The sequence below is a fragment of the Sturnira hondurensis genome, unplaced genomic scaffold, assembly GCF_014824575.4.
Source record: "Sturnira hondurensis isolate 20B ecotype Veracruz unplaced genomic scaffold, ASM1482457v3 Scaffold0009686, whole genome shotgun sequence".
Lineage (NCBI taxonomy): Eukaryota > Metazoa > Chordata > Mammalia > Chiroptera > Phyllostomidae > Sturnira > Sturnira hondurensis.
The window spans coordinates 584,883-608,870 of NW_028082317.1; the positions used below are offsets into that span (position 1 = coordinate 584,883).

At 36.5% G+C, this 23,988-nt stretch overlaps 1 protein-coding gene across 1 annotated transcript in view; it reads right to left on the reverse strand.

The window, feature by feature from the left end:
- LOC118994671 (unconventional myosin-XVI-like) overlaps nt 1-23,988 on the reverse strand; it is a 298,709-nt gene that overhangs the window by 165,752 nt on the left and 108,969 nt on the right. Inside the window, exons 10-13 of the mRNA XM_037057347.1 lie at nt 11,436-11,511; nt 5,694-5,869; nt 3,018-3,098; nt 2,569-2,774 (exon numbers count right to left, since the gene is read on the reverse strand). Of these exons, the coding sequence (XP_036913242.1) occupies nt 2,569-2,774; nt 3,018-3,098; nt 5,694-5,869; nt 11,436-11,511 (539 nt within the window). The remainder of the gene's footprint in view (nt 1-2,568; nt 2,775-3,017; nt 3,099-5,693; nt 5,870-11,435; nt 11,512-23,988) is intronic.

Below are 23,988 nucleotides of genomic sequence, written 5' to 3' on the forward strand. Positions count from 1 at the left end.
TGCAATTCTCTAGAGGAGGAAGAGTCTATTAGCATGTTTGTAAGCATATTTTAAGTTGTAAAAACACAGATATCTTGTGAATCTAAAACATATATTTTGCAGTTTAAACATATTCCCTTTCCAAATAAATCATCATGATATGTAGCCAATTTTATCTTCACTTTTAAAGATATTCTATCAGTCATTTTAAAATAGATAGCTCAAGAAACCTCATATGATATTTATTTCTTTGTGTCTTTGTGAAATTCACCAAAACACACAATGAAGAAATGCTATTCTTTCTTATGGGAAGACAAGTGTTAGAAAAATGAACATAGTTCTCTTTAGCTGGGCAGAAGGGGGTGGAAATGGGAGGGAGGTGGAGAGCATCGGGGGTGGGCTGTGATGGGAGTGGGGGATGGAAAACTGTACTTGAACAATAATTAAATAAAAAACATTAAATATGAACATAGGACTTTAGTGATAAATATTATGTTCTTTGTTCTGAACTTAATATTTCCAACTTAGTGGTTTAAGTTTAACAGCTTCTTCAGACCTCTGGTCAACAAAAGTCTTAAAATTTCTTAAATGAAAAATTTGTCAATAGTATTTTACATATTATATTGTACAGTTAGATTTTAACCATGAATGCTAGGTTTTAGTCTTATAATATTGATATTACCATTTTATGTCAACACTATTTTTAAATTTCATCCTTTTATAGAGAATTAACAAATACAAGGGGAGCCCTCCCAAAGACCTCAGAATTATCTTATTATAGTACAGGCTTCCCCAATTAGGTGAGTGTTCAAGGTACCTATATGTATTAGTGTACCAGCTGGTGATTTTGTGAGAGGCTGTGTTCAGCTTCAGTGAATTTTTTTGGAAAGCTTTCTCAATGTGTTTGCCCATCTCATGACTGGTATTATGAGCTCACCTGCCCATGCTGCAATGACTACAGCAGTTTTTGACCAAAAACAGCATGACCTCTGTGCGCTATCCTCCCTATTCACCTGATTGCACCCTACTGACTTTTTTTTGTTTGTTTCTCTGGATGAAAAAGTTGTCCAAGGAAACTTTTGTGCATGTGAACAAGGTGAGACAACAAAGGGCAGAAGCACTAAAAGGCATGAAAATCTGTGAGTTCAAAAACTGTTTTGAGCAGTGGAAAATATGTCTCAATAGGTGTATTGCATCAAATGAAAAAATACTTTGGAGGTGACTGAAGTTTAAACATGTCAGAACAAATACACAATGTTTTACAAATAAATTCCATTTTGGGGTGTTGTGGACCACTCTGCCTAGTTTCAGGAATTGTAACTAACCCCCATGGCTAAGGATGAGTGAGCGACCTCTGGAATGAGAGCCACAGGAGACAAAGTTTGTCTCTGGTAGTGAATGCTGCCTCAGTTTCCTCCTCCTGCCCCCAAAGCATGGTCAGAAGTCAATGAAGGGTAAGACCCCTAGCAGCGAGGAGCAACCTAAGCTAGACTCGATCACTTGGGAGGCCATCATGGAAGGACTTGGGGGGCTGCCACAAAGAGTGAGCAATGGACCCTTGCCCCCTCGCTATATGACATAGCCTGAGTCCCCACTTCTGGGAGAAGCACTTCCTGGCTCTAATCCACTTAAGCCTGAAAACCTGATGGGGAGGGGTACAGCTCCTTGCCTTGCTAGAGTGGATCCTGGGGAAAAATCTGGCATCACAAAGAATTCCTTAAAAAACCTGTGAAACTTCTTGTGCTTTCATTCATATGTTAAGGGTCTGAGCAGGAAAGCCTAAAGTTTCTGTAAACCCCCTTCCTTACAGACTCTGACTCAGACTAAGCCCTCAGATTTCTTTGAAATGTTATCTGCTGTTTGATCCTTGCTGCCCTGTATTCCTGTGTATTACAACCTAATAAAAGCCCCTGGAGGAAGGGGCTCGAGGCCTTTTTCCTCTGAGAAACTGGCCACTATTCCAGGCCTCCTTTTCCTCAAAGAAACTGGCCACCTCTCCTCCCCCAAGCAGATCATGTCTTGGTAGTATTTACTTTCATCTGTGGTGGACAGGGGGACTTGTGGAAAAAGTCACCCCCACATTTGGGTTCCCCCCATACTTTCTGGTTTTCATTTTGTCTACCCACTTAAAAACAGACATTTTCATTATTTTGCCAATAGCTGTGTTGTAATGAAAACCTTTATTTACAAAAATAGGTGATGGTCTGAATTTTGTCAATAAGTGGTTTGTCAATCCTTAATCTAAAAAAATGTTTTGTTTATAGATATAAAAATAATCACATATATATGCTCTTCTTTTAAAAATAACTTTTATATGAACATTATATGCAACAATTTTATAAATCTATAAATCCAAGGAAATCCACAAATTTAAGAGAACATGAAAATGATTTCCAAGGTGTCTAAGTTTAGTGACCTTTTACATTACATTGTCAGTGCCTTTCATTGTTCCCCACAGTGTTTGGTTTGTTCAAGATAGAATAAAATAAACAATAAAAGCAATGCTAAAATAAATAAAAAATGCTTATTGCAATACCATCAGTATGCTATACTGAAGAGTAAACATGATGTTTCAAGAACAAAATTTACCTTGACAGACAATCTGAGAAGGAAAGGCGAACAGGGTATCCATATCGAATGATCTTCACCATCTCCAGGACCCCGATATATTGTAGCTGAGCAGACACATAAAAATTATCAAAGGTATCTGGCAGCTGGGAGTTATTGGGCTTGATACAATGAATAAAGTGTAGAGTGCACTTCTGAAGTTTTCCAATAATATCCATTAGAGAGTTCTAAGGAGAAAAGCAAAACCAAATTGATTCTCCAAAGAAGACTCTGACTAAAAATATAAAGCAGCTTGTAAATAAAAATATCTTCAATCAAAACTTTTAAAATTATGCATTCATTCACTCTGTGTGTATGTTCACTTTTTCTGAAGGTACTCAGTGATCAAAAAATTGGGGAAAATTTTATGTAAACCCTATAGAGTAAATACAATCCAAATTTAAGTTTTAGAATTGGAATACATAACTAACCCTGAGTTGAGATGCAATGGTAACTGGACCTCTTCTTTCCAGTCTTTGAAGAAATGTAGAAGTTCCTTTCTTTTTTAATAACTGTAAAGAAAACAAAAATAAAGGAAGGGTGAGAAAATTTAGTTTACTAAATTCCATTTAGAACAGGGGTGTCAAACTCATTTTCACTGGGTGGCCACATCAGCTTCGTGGTTGACTTCAAAAAGCTGAATAGAACTTCAACTACTTAACAGTTGAAGAGTAGTTACATTCACACAGTCCTCAAATTATTTCCACCCTTTGAAGGAAACTGCCAGGTTGATATAACTCCCTAGTGACAATGAGTTTGACACTCCTGATTTAGAAGAAAAGAATTAAGCTTCTCATCCATGTAAATTCCCTTACAGGAAGATATAGATTTAAAAGAGCCTGTAAAAATCAGTGCCAAATTATTTTCTATAACATATAACACTACCATAAAGTTGGGGAAATGGGCAACTACATGTAAAATAACAGCTATTACCACCAAACTTTCCAATACATGGCTGTTGCCATCCTGCATCCACTTTAATTTGAAAATAAGTATAGATCCATACTTGCTTGGTAATACAGTAAATTCACCCTGGTGTTTTTACTGGTTGTACTACTAATGGTCCACACTTGGCATGAAATGTAGCTGACTCTAGGGCAAAATAAAACTATTGTGTATTACAAAGGTTTGATATTTTGATAATCATTGGCTTGTTCCCTTAAGACTGACTATGATTAGTTTCTTACCCATTTTTTCTTACCTTTCCTTTTCTTATTTTTTAAAAAAACTTCCAAAAGGGGTTAGTAAATTACCTGGCTGTGAAAAATGATAATAGACTGTTTTCTTTAATAGTAATTAAATACACCTCTTAAAAGAAAAAAATTATGCGTAGCAAAGTATAAATGATAGTGGAAATAAAAGAAATCAGTTAAAATGAAGCCTGTGGAAATTAAGAAATAAAAGGCAGAAGGTAATTAATTAAGGTCCACCAGGGGTTAAAAGAAACCTCAGCTACTAATGTACCTTTACATTTGACAAAATCACGCAGACTTAGGCCAACATATCTATTGATCCAAAATCATTTATCTTAAAGAAGAAAGGCCTGTATAGAAGAAAAAATTCTGATAAAGCATTCTTGTCAATTTGGTGCCACTGCTACCATGGCAATAGTTCTTTTCCTTCCATTAAGATGAACTGTCAAACAGAGATGATTAATTATAACTGACAAGGGACTGTAATAATGAAGTGACTGGTTTGCAATCAACCTTTTTGTACAAACACAAAGCCCAATGTGACACTCAGTTAGAGTGGGGAGACTCCTACCCTGCTGGCCATAGAGGTGGACGTGCAGGGATGAGGGCAGTTTGAAGACAAGGAAGAAATGGTACACTTAAGGAATATATAAATATATATATTAATTGATCACAATAAATATACCTCCATCTCTTGAAATTGAACACTAGATTTCCTTTTCTGGGTGGAGGAACTACTGTAAATTATCTCTCCTCTGCAGCCCTTCAGGGAGAAGACTAATGGCATCTTTGCCCGGTAATGTTTAATAATTAAGGTTCAAAATTGCAGTTTAGAGTTGTGTAGTGATATCTTGCTCTTGATTTTCAGAAAGATTGAAAAAAGACAGGCCAGAAAGTTTAGTGAAAACCTTAGAAATAAAAGTCTTTCTCATAAAGGGCAACCCTTTGTCTTTTTTATGTAAAAGATAGATTTCATATTCGGTGCGCTAGAAGTCCTGTGATTATATAGTGCTGCAACAGCTATACCAAGTGATCCCTGAATCAAAGGCCTACAAACTAAACATACACACACAGACTTACCTCTAATATGTTATACATATTTCTACCACTCTTCTAAAATAGTGCTGATTTTAATTACACTTTTATTTTAATTAGTAAGCCAAAACGCATTCCAACAAGCCACAACTGACATCTGAAAATGGCTGAACTGGACACCTTCCCAATCGTATTTCTCATCTTTTGTGGTTTTTGGTGGAAGCAGGCAAAACAAACTGGGCTACAATGGATTTTAAACTTATAGCATTTCAGTTTGAAAAATCTCTTTACTGAATTTTTAGTTCTTCTCTGAATTTTAGTTCTATTGCATAAAGAATGAGAACTGTTAGGTTGTAAGTGCAACCACACTTGTGTGAGACAAATATACATTTAAAAAAGTATAATACAAAATAAGTTAAACACCTACAAAATATTTACTAAACATTTTAGCACCTGAAAAATACACTATGTCGGTAAGAAACTACTATTTATTGTTTAGAGGCCTAAAACCTCTGAAGTATTTAATGTCAAAATAATAAGGTAGCTACGTTAATTCTTTCTAAGCCTACCATTCTTTAAGTTATTTCCCATTCATCACAAAGGTAGTCATAGAGATGAAACATAAATAGGATGTTACACAACCAACACAATTACTAATACTGTATTTGCTATTGAATTTTTAGTGTATAGTATTTTTTTCTGTACTGTTCCCTCTTTCTGATGGTTATATTTCAGGTAGGCATCCTTCCCATTAAATTTTTAACATTAAAATACCAAATTCTTTCCATTAGTATTGATAATTGTGCTTTTTTTAAAAAAAGAAGCAGATGCTCTAAGCAAATTTAAAAACAACCAAATAAGAATCACAAAAATTCCTACCTTACTAAGTTCTAGATACTTCCTGTTTTCTCCGATAATTGAAGAAGCTGTCATTTTCTTACTGAGCAGGGCAGATTTATGTCCTCTGAATTTAAAAGAAGGATAGGAAGATAGAAGGGATCCTGTTTGTGACAGTTTTGACTGGAACAAATGATTGATCATGATATTTTCACTAGCTAGAAAATAAATAGATGAATATTATAAGTGGCATTAAAACTGTTATTTACATTAAAATTTACTCCTTATCCAAGTCCTTCAACTACTAAAACATTCAGAGTAGAAGTTGTAATTGAAGAGTCTATCACTCCCTTTGCCTCCATGTTATTTTCCCCACTATCAATTATTCCATTTGATGAATTTTGACCATCCTTGCCCTTGCCAGGAGTCCTGACACCATGTTTCCCAATCCTTCACCTGAGCACTTGACCCTTCACTTTCTAATTGTCACTTACTACTCTCCTAGTTATCTGAACAGAATCTTACCTCATTAACCCTAAGGGTGTCTAGTGAGTGCACTTGACAAAATAATGAAGACATAGATTCTGTCAGCAATTCCCCATTTCAGAAAAAATAACTACCTAGGAACATGTTTCCCAAAGATCTAACCTGTCTTTGTAAATACCTGAGACTATTTTGTACCTACCAATTTGTACTTCTTAATTTCTTCACCTTTTTTACCCAGTCCCCAAACCCCTTCTGCTCTGGAAACCATTGGCTTGTTTTCTGTGTCTTTGAGTCTGTTTCACTTTTTTTTTATTCACATATAGATAGGGAATAAGGTCAATAAAATTGTAATAAATATATATGGTGCCTGGTGAGTACTGGAAACATCAGGAATACACTTTGTAAAGTATATGACTATCTAACTCTTATGCTGTACACCTGAAACTAATATAAAATAATAGTGAATGTACACTGTAATTGATAAATAAAATTCAAAAATACCTATGAGAGACCCTGCCCCATTTGGTTACATAGTTGTTAGGTAAAAAGAATTGTCTTTTTCTAACCCTATTAAGTTGCAAAGGTAAAAAGCAATCTGATATATATTTGATGTTATAGTATATAAATTTTAATAATTCTGGGCCTATATTTCTTTCTTGATACCTCGGGAAAAAAAGTGGAGCAATAATGAATATATTTTTGGTTATGTATTGAAATAGCAGAGGGAAAACAGTATATGGTGTTTAAGGATCTAGGAGGAATTTTTCTTGTGTTACCTATATCTATATGTAGACAGGCTTTTAAGCTTTAGTTTCCTTTTCCTTAAAATGACCATAACCATCCCTACTTTAAAGATGACTACAAGAAGAAATTGTGAAATAATGTGTGTAAATCATTTAGGATCATGCTCAGCCGATCAGACAGTTAGCAATGTTTAGTAGTAAAGCACTTTACCTTTTCTATGCCCATGTTATTTTGCTTGTCTAGGCTAACATATTTATTAGCAATATAATCAATGCAACATCACTATATGAATAAACAAACAGGAAACTAGGGAGGCCTGTCAGAGAAGAAAGACAAATTTATGCAAAGCAAGAAGGCATAAAGGAGCCCTGCCGTGTTGGATCGAAATGAGACGCACCAGCCTAAATTCATGACTTATAATATATAGCTACATATCTGTATATTTTCTATATATGCTCTGTATTCATATCTTAAATTCTGGAGTTCTGAAAAAGCCAAAAAGCTTAAATGAGCTCACCAAGCCACCAACCCTTCATGTTTACTAATATTAGTCTGCTCCAAAATAAATCAAGTCTTCTTGGACATGTGGTTGATTGTCATCTGAGGCAAGGGAGAAAATCATGGGACATCTTGGAAGGTCAAAATGTAAGGAAGTACTAAAAAGATAATGAGAACCTGTCAAAAGGATGTATGAGCTAGCTTGAAGGGATTCTCACTGGCCACATCATGGGCAATTTCAGCACCAAAATAACAATAGTAATGCATTATGATTCATGGAGTAAAATAAGGGGGTCAAGAAGAAACTAGACCTTGAATGGTGGGCACATAATAGAGTATACAAATACAGAATTATAGTGTTGCACACATGAAAGTTATCATACATGTTATCAACCAATATTACATTAAGAAATTTTTTAAAGAAGTGAGAAAATAAAAATAATTTATCAGTCCCTACTGATAATTGGCTAATTAATTAGAAAGATGAGTTATTATAGTAGAATTCACTACTGATGGAAAATTGGGGTTAGAAAATTATAACCTTGCAACCATAAAGAAATCATTAATTTAGGTAAGAATCATGCATTTAATGCAAAATCAATGTGTGAAAGTTGGATTAAGATAAAAATATTTACATTTTATTAAGGTATTTTCTAACAAATTATTTATCAAAGAAAAAATAGTGACTTTTGATTAAAAAACCAGAGTGAGGCCACCTAAAAAGTGATCAAGGTTAACTGGTAAAGTTTTATAGGGGCCCTCAATTTTATAGGAATACTATTATGGTTGTATTGATATTACATATTTTGATAATTTACTGATGTTATATAGATAATGTCCTTGATCTTAATATGTATACAAAAGAGTTTAGGCATAAAGATGAATATGACCTATTCTCAAATGATTAAAAAATATATCTACATACACATACACAGGGTAGGAAGAAAGGAAGGAAGGAGAAAGGGAGAAAAGAATGGTAGGAAGAGAAAAGTAGAGTAAAAGAAAGAAAAGGAAACAATAAATCTGAAATAAGGATAGATAGGAGTTCTTTTTACTAATTTTGTCACTTTCTTTAAAAGTATTTCAAAATAAAGTTAAATAAAAGCCACATATTAACATGGTCCACTTAAAAATTGTATATATTTGTAGCAAGTCTATGTACAGATGGAACCAAGAGAAAAAGTGCAATATGTTATTCCTAAATTGGGGGAAAAGACTAATAATTCATAAATACTAGACATAACTACAAAAAGTGGTAACTGACTAGTTTCTGTCCTTCTCTGAATCCTATTGACAGGCTGCATGAAGATATGGTGCTCTACTTGGTGTCCTACTGACACTGGAAGATGCCGTCATGCCATAGGACCCTAACATTTGAGCCCTACCACAAACTGACCAAACAGGAGGGGGGAGCAGGTGCCTTGGGACATAAAACGAGATATGCTGCCATCCTTTTCCTCTCAGAACCTATAAGGAAATCCCTGGTGAAGAGTTTTGGCCTTTCGTATCACATGGGGTCACTTACTACAGGTCATTTTCTTCATGTCACTCTATATAATACGCACTAAAATGGAAAGAATCCTCTCTGGGGTCTATAAACATGGCATCAGAGATGCCTTTTTTGTAAGTAAAATGGAACAAGCTTAGTGTCCATGGAGTATAAGCATGTGTGCAGAGATGCTCAGAGACAAAAGACTCTATAACAACAAGATGGACAGTAAATCTCAAATTTTCCTGTTCTTATAAGCAGACTTAAAAAACTGGGTTTAGACTTTTTCTGCCTTTTACTGGGTCAAGTAGAATATATTTCTAACCTAGGCACAGATGGGAGGGCTTGCCGCATGTCTGCAAGAGCTATTCCTCCAAGTTACCTGCCTGCACTTGGTCAGGCATCTCATAAACACAACTGTATTTGAATGGACACCACAACAGTCCCTACAACCTTCCTTACCTGGAAGTTTTTTGATGATATGAGGATTTGAATTAGCACTATATACAAAGTACTTATCAAGGTACTTGAAAATAGGAATTGTTGTGAATAAATTATATTTTTAATAAAAATTTACAGCATTGAAACATTCCAATTCATAAACTATTATAACAAAAAATGCGTCTTCTGTTCATGTAATAGAATGGGTGTGCAACTATGACTCATGGGCCAAGTCTGGCCCACTTCCTGTTCAGTAAAGTTTTACTGAAACACAGCCATGTCCATTTGTATTGTCAGGGATTGCTTTACGCTTATAACAGAAAAGTGCTGTAGTTGCAAGAGAGACCTGATGCCTTGCAAAGCCTGGAGTATTTATTCTCTGGTCTTTTAAAGACAGTGTTTGCCATGGCCTGCATAAACATATTAGGATGCACTGTATATTCTGTCTTTTTCTTCAATGTGCTTATAGCCTAAAGCAGGGGTGTCAAACTCATTTTCATTGGGAGCCACATCAGCCCCATCCATGGTTACTTTCAAAGGGCCGGAATAAGTTTAGGACTGTATAAATGTAACTACTCCTTAACTGTTAAGGAGTTGAAATTACTTCAGCCCTTTGAAGGCAACCTGGAGGCTGATGTGGCCCCCAGTGAAAATGAGTTTGACACCCTTGGCCTAAAGTGTTTAGAATAAAAAAAAAGATTCACTAGGTTTTATCTTGGAACTTGTTAGCAAGCTTTCATAAAAAAAGTGATTTTAAAATATAGGGATTCTTAAAATAAGGAGAATTGAAATATCACTAGTCATCATATTCTCATTTTTAATATATACTCTGATACCCTAAAATATAAAAATAAAAAAAAGTCATTGCACTAATTGGAAAACATTAGATCCTTATCAAATGTATGGGTTAAATAAAAGTATGTTATTTGTAAAAGTTCAAATAATTGAAAACTAGAAGATGTTTCTAATGATAACCATTACAATCAATTATTTCAATTTTTCTTCTACACAATATTATTCCAAGTCCCTATTTTTATTATTAGTTTTAGCCTTTAATAGCATTCTCAGAAATCCTAAGTTCTAAGAGGCAAGTAGAGTAATTCTCCGTGAAGAACAATGTTTTGCACTTGGGGTGGTGAACACACAATACAATATACAGATCATGCATCATAAAATTCTACACATGAAACCTATGTAATATTATTAATCAATGTCATTCAAATAAATCCAGTAAAAATAAACAAACAATAGAAATATATTGCAAGAGTGATGTTTGTTTTAAGGTAAATACATTCCTCAAATCAGAAGTGATATGGTTGTCTTACTTCCAGCTCAAAGGCTTCTACCTGTTTCATGAAAGGCTATCATATGCTTTTTTCCCCAGGAAAGATAAATGACTCTATCTCACTCAAAGCAACTTCAAGCACAAAAGCTGATATGTTTTAACTCATTGAAAGAGTTATTAGGAAAATGTGGATCACTGCAGAACTGCTATTAAGAAAATAATTGTTAGAAGATACAATTATATATTGACATACATATAATTATAATATATATATATATAAATGTAGTATATAGTATTATGAATGTATAGAATTATATACATATATGAAGTACTAAGGTTCATGAAGTAGATGAAACCTATAAATTTATATTGCAATATACATATCTAAGTATATATGCATATATGTAAATTTGTACACTCATTCTATTGTACTTTGTGAGCATTAGTTCTTTATGTGAAGTACATAAAAATAAACTATCCCTTAGGTGTGTTCTAGAGTCATCTTAAGTAACGGAATTCACCCTGCTGTGGCCTAAATAACTGTGGAAGCCATAGTCATCTTCATTAGTCTTCACAGAGAGCTTTTTTATATTTATAAACTAGAGTGTTAAAGATGCTTTAAATTTCTATCTGCTAAAAGCTTAGTTAAATTATGATTTCTACTAGAGTCCAAATTAAATTGTAACCAATGTATAGTGTGAAAAGATCCACTCTTTATTATTCTGAGCATTAGAATGTAAAAGAATTCCAATTATCCTTTAGCTGGTAGCATATTTTATAGGACAATGTTCAGAGAAATAAGAAATGTGTGGTATTTTAACTGTAGGAGGGAAAAACTTACTTTTCATCACAAATAGAAGATTTTGTGAAAGGGACTCTTTATTTTTTTCAACTGCTCCAACAATTTCATACATTACCTACGGTAAAAGAAAATAGCAAAATTACTAATGATGAACATGAACACGAAAATAATTTCCCTTGCAGCAGGGGGCCACAGCCTCGGGGCCGAGGACCGGTACCAGTCTGGGCCTGTTAGGAACCAGGCTACACAGCATGTGAGCTTGAGTAAAATGCACTTGAATCATTCTGAAACCGTCACTCACCTCCCCAGTCCCCCAAAAAATTGTCTTCCAGGAAGCCAATCTCTGGTGCCAAAAAGGTTGGAGAAGGCTGCTTTAGAGAGTAACTTGCCATAGGGGAAGTTTTAAATTATTCATAAAAAAGCATCTTCAGGTCTTAGAGTTCGTGTTACATTCAGGTTCAAAGCACTCACTCATGTGCTGTCATTCTGCACATTAAACAAGGGATACCTCTCCCATTCTGATTTGCAGAGCCCTCCTCTGATTGTGATTTTAAGAAAAAGTGGTGGTGACTCACATTCATTTAATCCCCTTTATTCTTAAGAACTCTAACCTATGCAGAAAACTCACTAAACCAAGTAGAAAGACTCTGTGACACTTTGAAAAGGAAATGTGATATTAGCTTAATAAATTCAACAGTTTCTTTATTAAAAGGTCCTTTTGCATTTAAACCATTATCCTGAAGCCTTTAAGATGAAGAAAACACATGAAAACATAAATTCTGGATTATTTAAGGACAGTTTACTTATAAATATGCTTAAATGACTTCACTGTCTGCTTTTATTGATGTTCCAGTCTGGCCTGGAAGACTTGGTCTTTGAAAAGAGACATAGCAGCATTATTCACAATAGCCAAGTGCTGGAAACAGCCTAAGTGCCCATCAGTAAATGAATGGATGAAAAAAAACCAACCTGGCATATTTACACAATGGAATACTATGCAGCAGAAAGAAAGAAGGAACTCATACCCTTCATGACAGCATGGGTGAAACTGGAGAGCATTATGTTAAGTGAAATGAGCCAGGTGGTGAAAAACAAATACCATATGATCTCACTTACAAGTGGGACCTAATCAACAAAACAAGCAAATGAGCAAAATAGAACCAGAGACTTGGAAATAAAGAACAAACTGACAGTGACCAGAGGAGAAGGGGAAGGGGGGAAATGCGAAAAAGAAGGTGAAGGAGAAAGCAAAAGAGCATGAATAGAGGACTCATAGGCATGGACAATGGGGGAGATTGACTGTGGGATTGGGGCGAGCAATGGGGGAAATGGTGGGACAACTGTAACTGTACATAATAAATTTTTAAAAAGTAAAAAAAAAAAAAGACTTGGTTTTATTGCCTCTCCCAATCTCAACTGTGAATTCTAATGTAGTCTCAAAAAGTCAGATCAGCCATAAGGCTTGTCCATTTCAACAGCTGCTTCTGCTTCTTGTGAACACATGTTGAGGTATGGCACTAAGATCAAGTGTCATGGGTTTTCCTTTGTCCTAGGTGAGTCAGGACTGAACCAAGGGAGGCAGCCTCCCAGTGAAAGGCATCTCTTCATGCTGCATCACCCATGAGGGAGTATAGGTAGTTAGACCAGTAAAAGGCAATAATGAGCCCAGTCCTCTGGGAATTTTAACTAGATAGCCCCAAGAGGACTGTCTCATTGGCAGCAATAGGGAACTAAACAGAAAAGGAATCCATGAGAAAGAGGCTATGTGTCTAATGAAAAGAACACAGAAAAAAAAGGCCAAATAACCCTTAATGAGTCTTGCTTCCAAAATGGCTTTCAAAGTCTAGTTCCTGACCATGCTATCCTTACAAAAAAAGTCTTCCCAAGCCTTTATTCTTTGTTGTTAGAACTTACATGGCAGAGAAATCCCCAAGAAATTATGGAGTTTCTCAGATTTTTCTACTGTGAATTTGGACCACAAGACTGGTTGAGCTGAGGCAATGCCAAAAAACTAAACAACTTTCAGATACTCTTAAATCACTATCTAATTGTCCAGTTTGCTCTTGTGCCAGAACATGGCTTACCAATATTAAAATATGAACTCTATATTATGTTATATATCATACAATGTTGAATATGAGCAATTTTTATACAATCTAGAGTAGTACTTCTCAGCCAGAGGCTATGGTGACTCCAGGGGACACTTGTAAGTGTCTGAAAACATTTGCATTTGTCACAATGGAAGGAGTGAGAGGATAAAAATGCTACCACATTCTACAGTAGCAGTCCTACAGTCTTCATTCTACAGTCTCCATCCCACATTGCACGACACAGCTCAACAATGAGGAATTATTTGGCCTAAATGCTCATAGTGTTGAGGTTGTGAAACATTAATCTAGAGATTCCACTTCTCTATGCCTTCCTACATTAGGAGAATAGTCCCCAGTGAGACCATGGAAGAGAAGCCAGAACACATTTTCCTAACCCACTTTGAACCTGTGTGGACTTGGGCAGGTCATTTAATGTCCCACAGCTGATTCTGTAGTGAAGCGCTCTCCTCTATATGACTCATTCTAGCCTGTTTTTTCCATGGGAATGTGATGATTCTGAATTGAACACACACACACACACTCAAACACACACGTGCAATTGGACTACCTTATTGATTTTCTCTAAATAGCATTCCTTGATTGCCTTTGCTTCTATCCTGGCCCTCCTTTGTGATGGCCATTCCTAACTTCTTCAGCAAACTCTGACTTATACCTTAAGGGAAGTGACAACAGTATGTTTAGCTTTGGGAATAGAAAATCAAAGATTTAACTCAATGGTTGTTCATGTCAAAATTCTGATAAATCCTCACTATCTAGGAAAGATGTCCATGTCACCTAATAAAATCCTTTGATATATGGCATATTTCCTGGTGCTTCCTATCATGCTTTTCTCCTCACTCTCTGACACTCTGCTCCAAAATTCCTCTCTTAATATCACTCCTGCCTTTCTATTTAGTAAATTCTTTCCAGTGTTTCCAGCTGCAAATGCTAAGTCTGTTTTTTCCAAGGCTCAACTCTGCAGGAGGCATGAAGCTGTGGTGGAAAGAGCACCAGCCTTGCATGGCAGCCCACCTCCCCAGCAAGCCCCGATGCCTGGCAAGTAATGTGAGATACTGAGACTTTATGACTTCTCATTTAAAGAATATAGAAGGTAATGTAGATGTCTCTCTCTCTCTCTCTCTCTCTCTCTGAGTCTCTCTCTCTCTCTTTCTCAAGGTGATTCTGAAGATAAATAAAAAAGTTTGTCAGTATCCAGCTTTGCATAATACCTACAATTTTCTAATAATATCCTCATACCCACTTCTAATGTTCTTCCATAATGTCTTCTCAAAACTCCTTAGAATAGTTTCACATTATGGACTTGAGAAAGATTCATGGAGTCACCTATGTCATCTATTTTGAGGCTGCTAAATGGGCTGCTTATCCAAAAAGGTGACTTGTCCTTTACCTGTAATTTTACCAGTCAAAATTCATTCATTACTTTACAAAGAAAATTTTTCCAATAAAGCGAGTCTCCCTGAAAGACTAAGCATGTGACATTCATCAGCTTCAGCACCTGGATCTTACTGAGACCAGTGGTTTCTAGGAGGCAGAAGAGGAAAGAAAAGAGAAGAGAAACCATGGAAGCTGCAAAACAGTGGGACAAGGCCACCAGGTTCCTGGGCACTTCAAAGAGCAGTGAACCTCAAAGCTTAGCTGAAAAGACAGAGGAATTTCTATGAAAGGGAGACCAAGGAGGAGCTCAATGTACCCTAAAAATCTCCTATGTCTTGGTGAGCCTGTGATGTCATGAGAATAGATAAAGGTCTATCCTCTCAGCAGTGCTTCCAGGGTGTGGGGCACATAACAGGAGCTGCTGAGCCAGTAGAAAGCAGATTTTAAGCAGAGGCCTTTCTAGGTCATTCAGCACAACCACTTTGCTCACAGCCCTACTCTTCCTTTTCTTGATGTTTTGTTATTTGAGGGATGAGAGAAGAAAACCATGAAAGTTGCAAATTATAGAGACCAGGTTAAATTCTTTCCTTTTCCTTTCTGTCTTCACATTTTTTTTTTTTAATTTTAAGGATTGGAAGATAGGATTCATGCTATTAGTGACAGTGTCCCTCATGCATGTAATGGAGAAATTTATATGCATGCAGCCTAAGACAAGTCTTTAAGAAAATTGCCATGTATTCAAAGATTTCCTTTGGAAAGATTCTGTTCAATAAAATGACTCCAAAGGAAGTTTTGCATTTTGCTTATGTTTCAGCAGTGAGCACTATTCATCTAAATGCTTCGGTGTGGATGCCAAATAGGTGCAGTGTAAACCAGGGAACCTGGCAGTGTGCTGCTTTTTTGGAAGTACTTGCTGTATAACACTCTGGTACTGCAATAAATATAATTAAAAGATAAATTATGTTAGCTATACATGAAAAAGGGAGTATAACACTTTCACCATGGCTGTGGATTATAATTCTGGAAAATACCCTTTTTCCTGGATACACAAAGACAAGTTATGAAATGACAAATCAAATGCATTTTCTTTCTCTGTGAAGGCTGTCAGGCTCATGCTTGGCTAATCACCAAGGAAACTGAAATCCTAAGGTGTGAGAGCTCCACGGCAACAGCTCCAGCCACCATCACTGTCGTGAATTCTAAGAGTTGCAAGCAAGAGCAGGTGGCTTATTCGACCTTGATAAAGAAAGTGGTGTGGTGTGCCAGAGCTGGGGCTTAGTGTGTTCCTGATGCCTGCCTTCTCAGCCCCAGTTCCCATGCCTGCTACACACCGGGAGGTCAGCAAGTGACTTCAGAATGTGTGCTAAACTGAGCACCTATTCTGTGGCTAATAATACCTTCAGAGTTTCTGAAAAAGTACTTCATAGATTACCTATAGGAAGACATCCTCTAATACTCAATAAACACGCACATACTTTAGACCTCATCCAGACCTCTTTAATCATCATTTATAAGAATGGAGCCAAGGAACCCTGGCTGGTGTAGCTCAGAGGATTGAGCTCGGGCCTGTGATCCAAGTGTATCGCAGTTCGATTCCCAGCCAGGGCACATGCCTGGGTTGCAGGCCAGTTTCCCAGCAGGGGACACACTAGAGGCAACCATACATTGATATTTCTCTCCCTCTCTCCTTCCCATTCCCCTCTAAAGATAAATAAATAAAATCTTTAAAAAAAGATAGTCTTTAAAAAATTTTAAAAAATAATGGAGCTAAGGAACTTGCAGTTTTATCTTGTTCCTCAGTTGATTCTGGCACACATGTAAGTTTGAGAATCAGGGCTCTGGGTACTAGTGATTCATGATGCTCTGTGAACTCTGTCCTCCTATGTGATGCTGGCAGAGGATAAGGAAACCCAGGGACAGGATTTGAGCATATGGGCATTTCTGGGCATTTGAGATATGGGACCACTATTAGGGCAAATATTGGCATATTTTTCAATGGCTGATAAGTTTAAAATGGGACTACAGTATAATTACACTCAGGCTAAACATTTGTTCCTTAGGATAGTTAGCATTTTGTAAAAAGCAGTATAAAAGGATTTTTCAAATAACTTTTATCTAAGACCTCAGCAATAGATATCAGTATTTTTAACAACCTTGTTATTATGATACTCTGAATAAGTCATATATGGTGCTGGAAATTTGAGGAAAATGAAATGAATATGAATGTACTAAAGTAGAAAGGACAGTGGACCAAGGGTTGCGAAGTGGGGTTTGTGACCTCACTTCCACCTATCAGCCTAAAAAAACAATTTGTGGGACATGGACTGTCATAACTAACTATGAAAGCATGAGGAGTCAGCTTCTCTGAACTTCGATTTATTACTTATTCAATTTAATATTGAACTTGGCTAATGATTTTATTAGCATAGCTCATCAGTAAAAGAAACCATTTTTAGGGGATTAAAACAGGCCATATATGTACATAGTATGGGGGCATAAGTAGATACTATCTATGCAGATTTTCAAATTGCCTTTGGTGTGGTTTATAGCAAAAGTCAATAAATATACTCTTCATTGAATCAGAGTTAGAAGACTACATTTGAAAACAAACCAAGGAGAATGAATAACACTGATCTTTAAAAAATACTTCATAAAATATAATGCATGTGCACTTATAAAATTTGGACAATATTAAAAATAATAAAATAAAATTTACCTCTGATTCCTTTTCTCAAAAATAGCCTCATATTTCTTTTCTTCTCTCTCTCTCCTCCTACCTACCCACATATCTAACCTATTTTTGTATAAATATGCCCTTTCAAAAGAACTGGACTCTTATCACATATTGTGCTTGGTGATGCCTTTTCCTTCCATATATGCTATTTCCTCTCCAATAACTCCCTTCCCTTGTCTTCTCTGTGGTTTCTGACCTTCCCTTATAGCCAGAACTGCCCCTGGGGCCCTGGCAGGGGACTGAAGGGCAGGACTAGAGTAAAAATCTTGGTGATTCCCTTCCTTCCCAACAAATGCTGGCTCCACTCTCATCCTACAGCCCACTCTTCATAGCCCAGTTTTTCTGGGGCAGGCTACCATGGTTCTGGCTCCCACCAGCTGTTTTTAGTTCCCAGATTGGTGGTCTTTTCTTCTCTCCAGCCTCACAGGAGGTGGCATCTTCCACTAGAGACACATTTCTGGATCACCTCATGGTACCCTCTCCATCTCCCTGAATTTTCCTGTATAGCCTAGCCTCTGTAAACTTTCTTATTGAAAATTTGGCACAGTTTCTTTTTCAGGCTAGTTCCTGACCAACTTCCACCACTCCCAATTTCTTCTTCCAGCTAGTCCTGTCTTGGTGCTGGCAACTCAGGTGCTTCCACTGGCTCAGCAGCTCAGGAAATGCTGGGGATAGATGCCATGTGTATCACTGTTCAAAACTCCTAAAGAAAGATAACGAAGCTCTTGTAGGTATAAAATAAGGCAAAGAGAATGACAGAGAATAGAAGGCCTGATGGATGAAGATAGGCAAAGTGATAAGAACTATTCATTCTAGCTAGACTTAGTGTGAAAGGAGATATCATCTAAGCCTATAAATGAATTGTGTGGAGAGAGCAGAATGGACTGCAGAATATTTGAAAGGATGCACAGTCTTACAGTATAGAGAAAAGAGAAAGGGAAACAATAGACCATTGTACTCCAGGCTGGAACAATAAATGTTTCAATTCTTTAATCCTTGATTCAGGCCAGAATCTGAAAGCAGCAACACAAGTGGTTGAGTGGCAAAACCAAAGTGTTACAGTCTTAGGAGGGCCTTTGGCGGCATCACTACCTAGATTCACTACTTAGACTACATATGACTTAATTTTCCTTCTCTCATCCTCTCATCTAGCTAAGAGATTATCCATAGTTTCCTGATAAAACACATTTGAATGAGATAGTTCCCTACAGCATGTACACTCCACCTTTTAAGACAATATGTTAGGGACAAACCAAATTGTTAATTCTACGATCACCTAATCAATGTATGGTATGGATCACCTATTCCTGGTATGGAAATCTATATTGCCATGTAGTTGATATACCAAAAGTTAGTTTCCCTAATAAAACCCCCTTCAGTGATGATTTAGGCATTTCAGGATATCTTACATTACAACATGGGTACTTACATGTGTTTTGGTAGTGCTGGTATTGATTTATAAGTGTCTATCTACCCAAATCTATCTATCTATCTATCTATCTATCTATCTATCTATCTATCTATCTACCTACCATATTTGATTTCTCTGTCTGTGTCTCCATATGTTGGGCTATTTATCTATTGCTCTCACACCAATTTGAGTACACAATAATGATGGCTTTATGTAGCATGCAAGTGTAGATGTAAGATGTAGTGTAGATGTATTTTACATAATTTCTTCCCTAGTTTTCTAAGGCAAAAAGGGAGGAGGCTCCTTGGCATCCTTCTTACACTTTGACATTGTCCCACTAGTTAGGAGACATTGCAGACAATGCAGACATGTTTGACCCCACTAAGAAGCACAAAGGTTAAGGATGGGCAGGACAATGGGGGTTAAGAAGCAGCATCTTTTTTACCCAACCCCCAAATCCCTCACCCCTCTGATAGCCGTTAGCCTGTTCTCTATGAGTCTGTTTCTATTTTGTTTGCTAGTTTATTTTGTTCATTAGATTTCACATACGACTGAAATTATATGGTACTTGTCTTTCTCTGACTAGCTTATTTCACTTAGCATAATGCAGTCCAGGTGAAAATGTAAATGGACTAAGGAAAAAACCCTCAGAGAAGCAAACAGCACTATGGTGATTACCAGGGAGAAAGGGGGATGGGGGGTGGGGGGAGGTAGAAGAGGGTAAAGGGAGGATAAATGATGATGGAAGGAGACTTTGACTTGGGGTGGTGAATACACAATATACAGATGATATATTACAGAATTTTACAAATGAAGTCTCTCTAATTTTGTTAACCAATGTCACCCTAATAAATTCAATTTAAAAAGACATACATCAGAACAAAGATGCATAACAAGAGATAAAAAAGAAACATCTCCTGCTGCAGTGGGATGAGCTATGGCAGCTCTTAAAAGTGGAGAGCACAGAACTTATGATTTTGATCAACTATAAAGGCCATGGTTATGTTTTTTGTTCCATGTTATATCCTGCCCAAGAGGACGCACTGGGGCTGGGAATAGAGAAGTCCAGGGAAGAGAGTCAGTGTGGAATGAACTTGAGAGGCCAAGACTGTAGGGGGGCGGTTGCCAGCCAGGAGACTCGGCATCACCTAAGTCATGGGAAGGACATGGAAGGTTTCCAGAGGAAGAGGGTTTCAGTACACGAGAAAGCACCCAAGTGAGATTTAACCCTAAATATCAAAAGGTGTAACATGTGTAAAATCATATTGTAACAACACGAGTCAGCACAAAAGAGAGAACTCAGAATGCCCCAGGCCACTGTACAGTGGGGACTGTGGGGTTGACACACAAGGGGCCTTAACTTTTGGTTACATTTGTAGTTCTTATTATTACATAGGACTAGAAGTCCTTAACTACTAAATTGAGCCTGCGAGTGCCTATACAAGCAAATAAAGAACTATTACCAGGGAAGTATCACTGAATCTGCCTGAGTTTTTATCTGGTTATAAGAAAAGGACTGTCTTTGCTGAATATATTTTAAAAATAGTGAGACAAAAATAAATGGAATCTTGATCACATCCCTCTAGTTGTGCTTGTTCAACTACCAGGTACATGAAGAACAAGTGTGTTAAAATGATCTGCAAAATCTGATTATTTAAGGAAAAAGCAAAGTTGATTCTTCTAGCAAGGAGAGATAAGCTAAAAGGTAAAAATGTTTAAAAGAATGGTTAACAAACAGCTGATTAAGAAGGCAGTCATCACTGCTACTACTTTAGGTCTATTATTAACAAGGTGAAACAGAATAATCGCATTAAATTGTATTTGTTTATTTTTATTTTTAATAGATTTTATTTATTTATTTTTAGAGAGAGGGGAAGGGAGGAGAGAAAGAGGGAGAGAAACATCAATGTGTGGTTGCCTCTCACACACCCTCCACTGGGGATCTGGTCCACAACCCAGGCATGTGCCCTGACTGGGAATCAAACTGGCAGATTCCCTGCTGCAGGCCAGCACTCAATCTACCGAGCCACACCAGCCAGGGCTGATCACATTAAATTTTAAACAGCGTTATTAGAAAAGCAAGACAATAAATGAAATAAAGGCAGTTAGTATGCCTTTAAGTAAAAATGTCCATCCATTTTTTATTGATAGTTACTATTTATGTTATATTAACACAGTTAATGTCAGAAGACTATTAAAGTGTGCCAGGAGAGTTGGGAGGGCAATGTGAACTAGGGTACTGGCATAAGAAGGAGTATTTTTAGATTTAAGAGATATGTAGGGGGAAAGTAGCTTATAATTGATAATTAACTGGATTTCTGACTTTACCATGAGTTGTAAAGTGGGACATATATGAAAAATCAGTTTTATTTATTTACTTACTTTGAAGTCAGTCGAGAGGAAGAGAGTTTGGGAGGTGGCTAGGGTGTTTAGTTTAGTTAGCTTCTAGATCTGTTGCATTTCAAATGCTACCCAAGTAGCAATATTAAAAAGTACATAGGCAGGTGTGGAGCCCACAGGAAAAATAGTTACGTTGGAGATTTGGGACTTATCTCATAGACAAAACTAATCATGACAGTAAATAAACTCCTAGCTTAAGGCATAAAATACTATGAGAAACACCAGTACTTATGAAATGGAAGTATGCTCACATTAATTTTATAATCTCTCTCCCCGCCATGTTATTTACATGGTGAAAAATATAATTCTGGGAAAAGAAGTAGTAGAGATTAACAGGTGACAAAATGCAAAACTTTGAGATACACTCTAGAATACAATATATCACATCAGAATGTATGTAAAGATTGAGTTTTAGCCAAAAGACTAAAAGATCATTTTCAGCAAATACAAATGGGCCTGACCATTTTTCATGTGTAGTTTCACCTCTGTATCTGAGGTTTGCTGAAAAGAGTCTCAATTTCATGTGTGGAAGTAAATTGATCTCTTTATAGCATCAATATTTATAAGCAGAGGCTTCTACTTTTTACTTTTCCACTGAGTGAGTTTTTCTTTGTTTCTTCCTGATTCACTTTAAGTTGATAAATACTATTTTTTCCAAAGATTTTATTTATTTATTTTTAGAGAGAGGGGAAGGGAGGGAGAAAGAGAGGGAGAGAAACATCAATATGTCCTTGCCTCTCATGCGCCCCCTATTGTGGATCTGGCCTGCAACCCAGCCATGTGCCCTGACTAGGAATCAAACCCTCAACCCTTTGGTTTGCAGTCTGGCACTCAATCCACTGAGCCACACCAGCCAGGGCCAATAAATGCTAATTTTAAAATAAGTTATTAGGGCTCTGGCCAGTATGGCTTAGTTGGTTGGGCATTGTCCTGCAGACTGGAAAGCCATAGGTTTGATTCCTAGTCAGAGCACATGCCAGGGTTGTGGGTTTGATCCCCAGTCAGGGCACATGCAACAGGCAACCAATTGATGTTTCTCTCTATCTCTTTATCCCTCTCTTCCCTCTTTCTGGAATCAATAAAAGGAAGAAACAAGATTTGGTCTTATAAACAATTATTAGGAACACACAGTATTATTGTTAAGAGTTTTTACCTAGATACCTAGAATACAAATATGAAAATTGCCTTGAAATTTATAAATAAACCTCACTTTTCCTTTTAAAATTAAAAACTACCAACTAACAATAAGATATTAATATGCTAGAAAGTCTGAATTTTCTATTTATAACTTTCTGTCAGCCAATGAAGATGATGGAAGTTATTAAATCTTTGAAGAAACAGTCAAAGTCCTTAAATGGGATCCTGTACTTTCTCTTTCTTACCAAACCCTGGGTAAGGAAACATTTATCAAGTCTCCTACAAAAAAAATTATCCCAAAGGTGAAACTGATAAAAGCAACATGACACCAGGAGCCTGGTTAATTTTTATTTTTCTAAAAGTCTGTCAAAGAGGTGAACACATACAGATGTAAATTAAGCTCTTTCTGCATGAGTCAAAATATCTTTGTCAAATAACCTTTAATAATATCAGTTTGAATTAGGCCAGACAGATTTCATTGTTATGTCTGGGGATTCTGGCTAAAGAAAAGAAAGGGGAATAAATGGAAGCCTCCCTATTGATTATTGGTCCAGCTCCTTTTTTGGTATAATTTAAAGCTTCATGTTCAGAGCCCTTTTGGGCCAATTATGTCTCCTAAAAAATCTCTGGGTGGTGAGGTCCAGGTAACAAGCTACAGAAGGTGTTTTTGACACAGGTAGCACTGGGAAATATACAGGTCAAGGTGTCCTTTGCCTACATGTTATATAAATATGTCTAAAAACAAAGAGGTTAGCTTTCACCAGTGTGTCACTTAGAATCTACTGCAGTATCAATGAGATAAAGATCTCTACTTCTCAGAGATCCATTAACAGCATAAATCACACAATAGGGGTAGTTTATTTTCAGGGAGAAGGAAAAAAGTCAGGTATTTTATAGACCGGCCACAAATCAGTAACATCATTCTTTTTACCACATCACTTCTATTGGCAATGTGGTTCCCATAAAGGCCTGTGGAAATCAGTGACGTGAACAATAATAATCAGACTGTATTGCAGAAATGTGCTTTAGGGAAATGGAAAAGAAATCCTGATGTATACAAACAAGATTCACTCACAGAAAGACACATTTACAAGCACATTATATAAAGAGGCTATTCTGTCATAAAATTACCTCTCCAAATATGTATATAAATTGCAGACAATGCTTTAACATTCTTAAGGCAAATAATATTAAAAGAACCTTCTAAATTCTGCACCAAAGCTTCACAGACCTTTATACTCAACTAAAATATTAGTCATAAAGCTAAGTGGTAAAGAACATAATTTTTATAAGAATCTCTTTAATCAAGGTAAAACTGCTCATCACAAAAATAACCTGCATATTCATTGAAAGACAGAATGTCACATTGCCATAAGTTAAAACTTTTAGCTAAATGTTTTCTCTTTTAATATTATAGTTTGCACA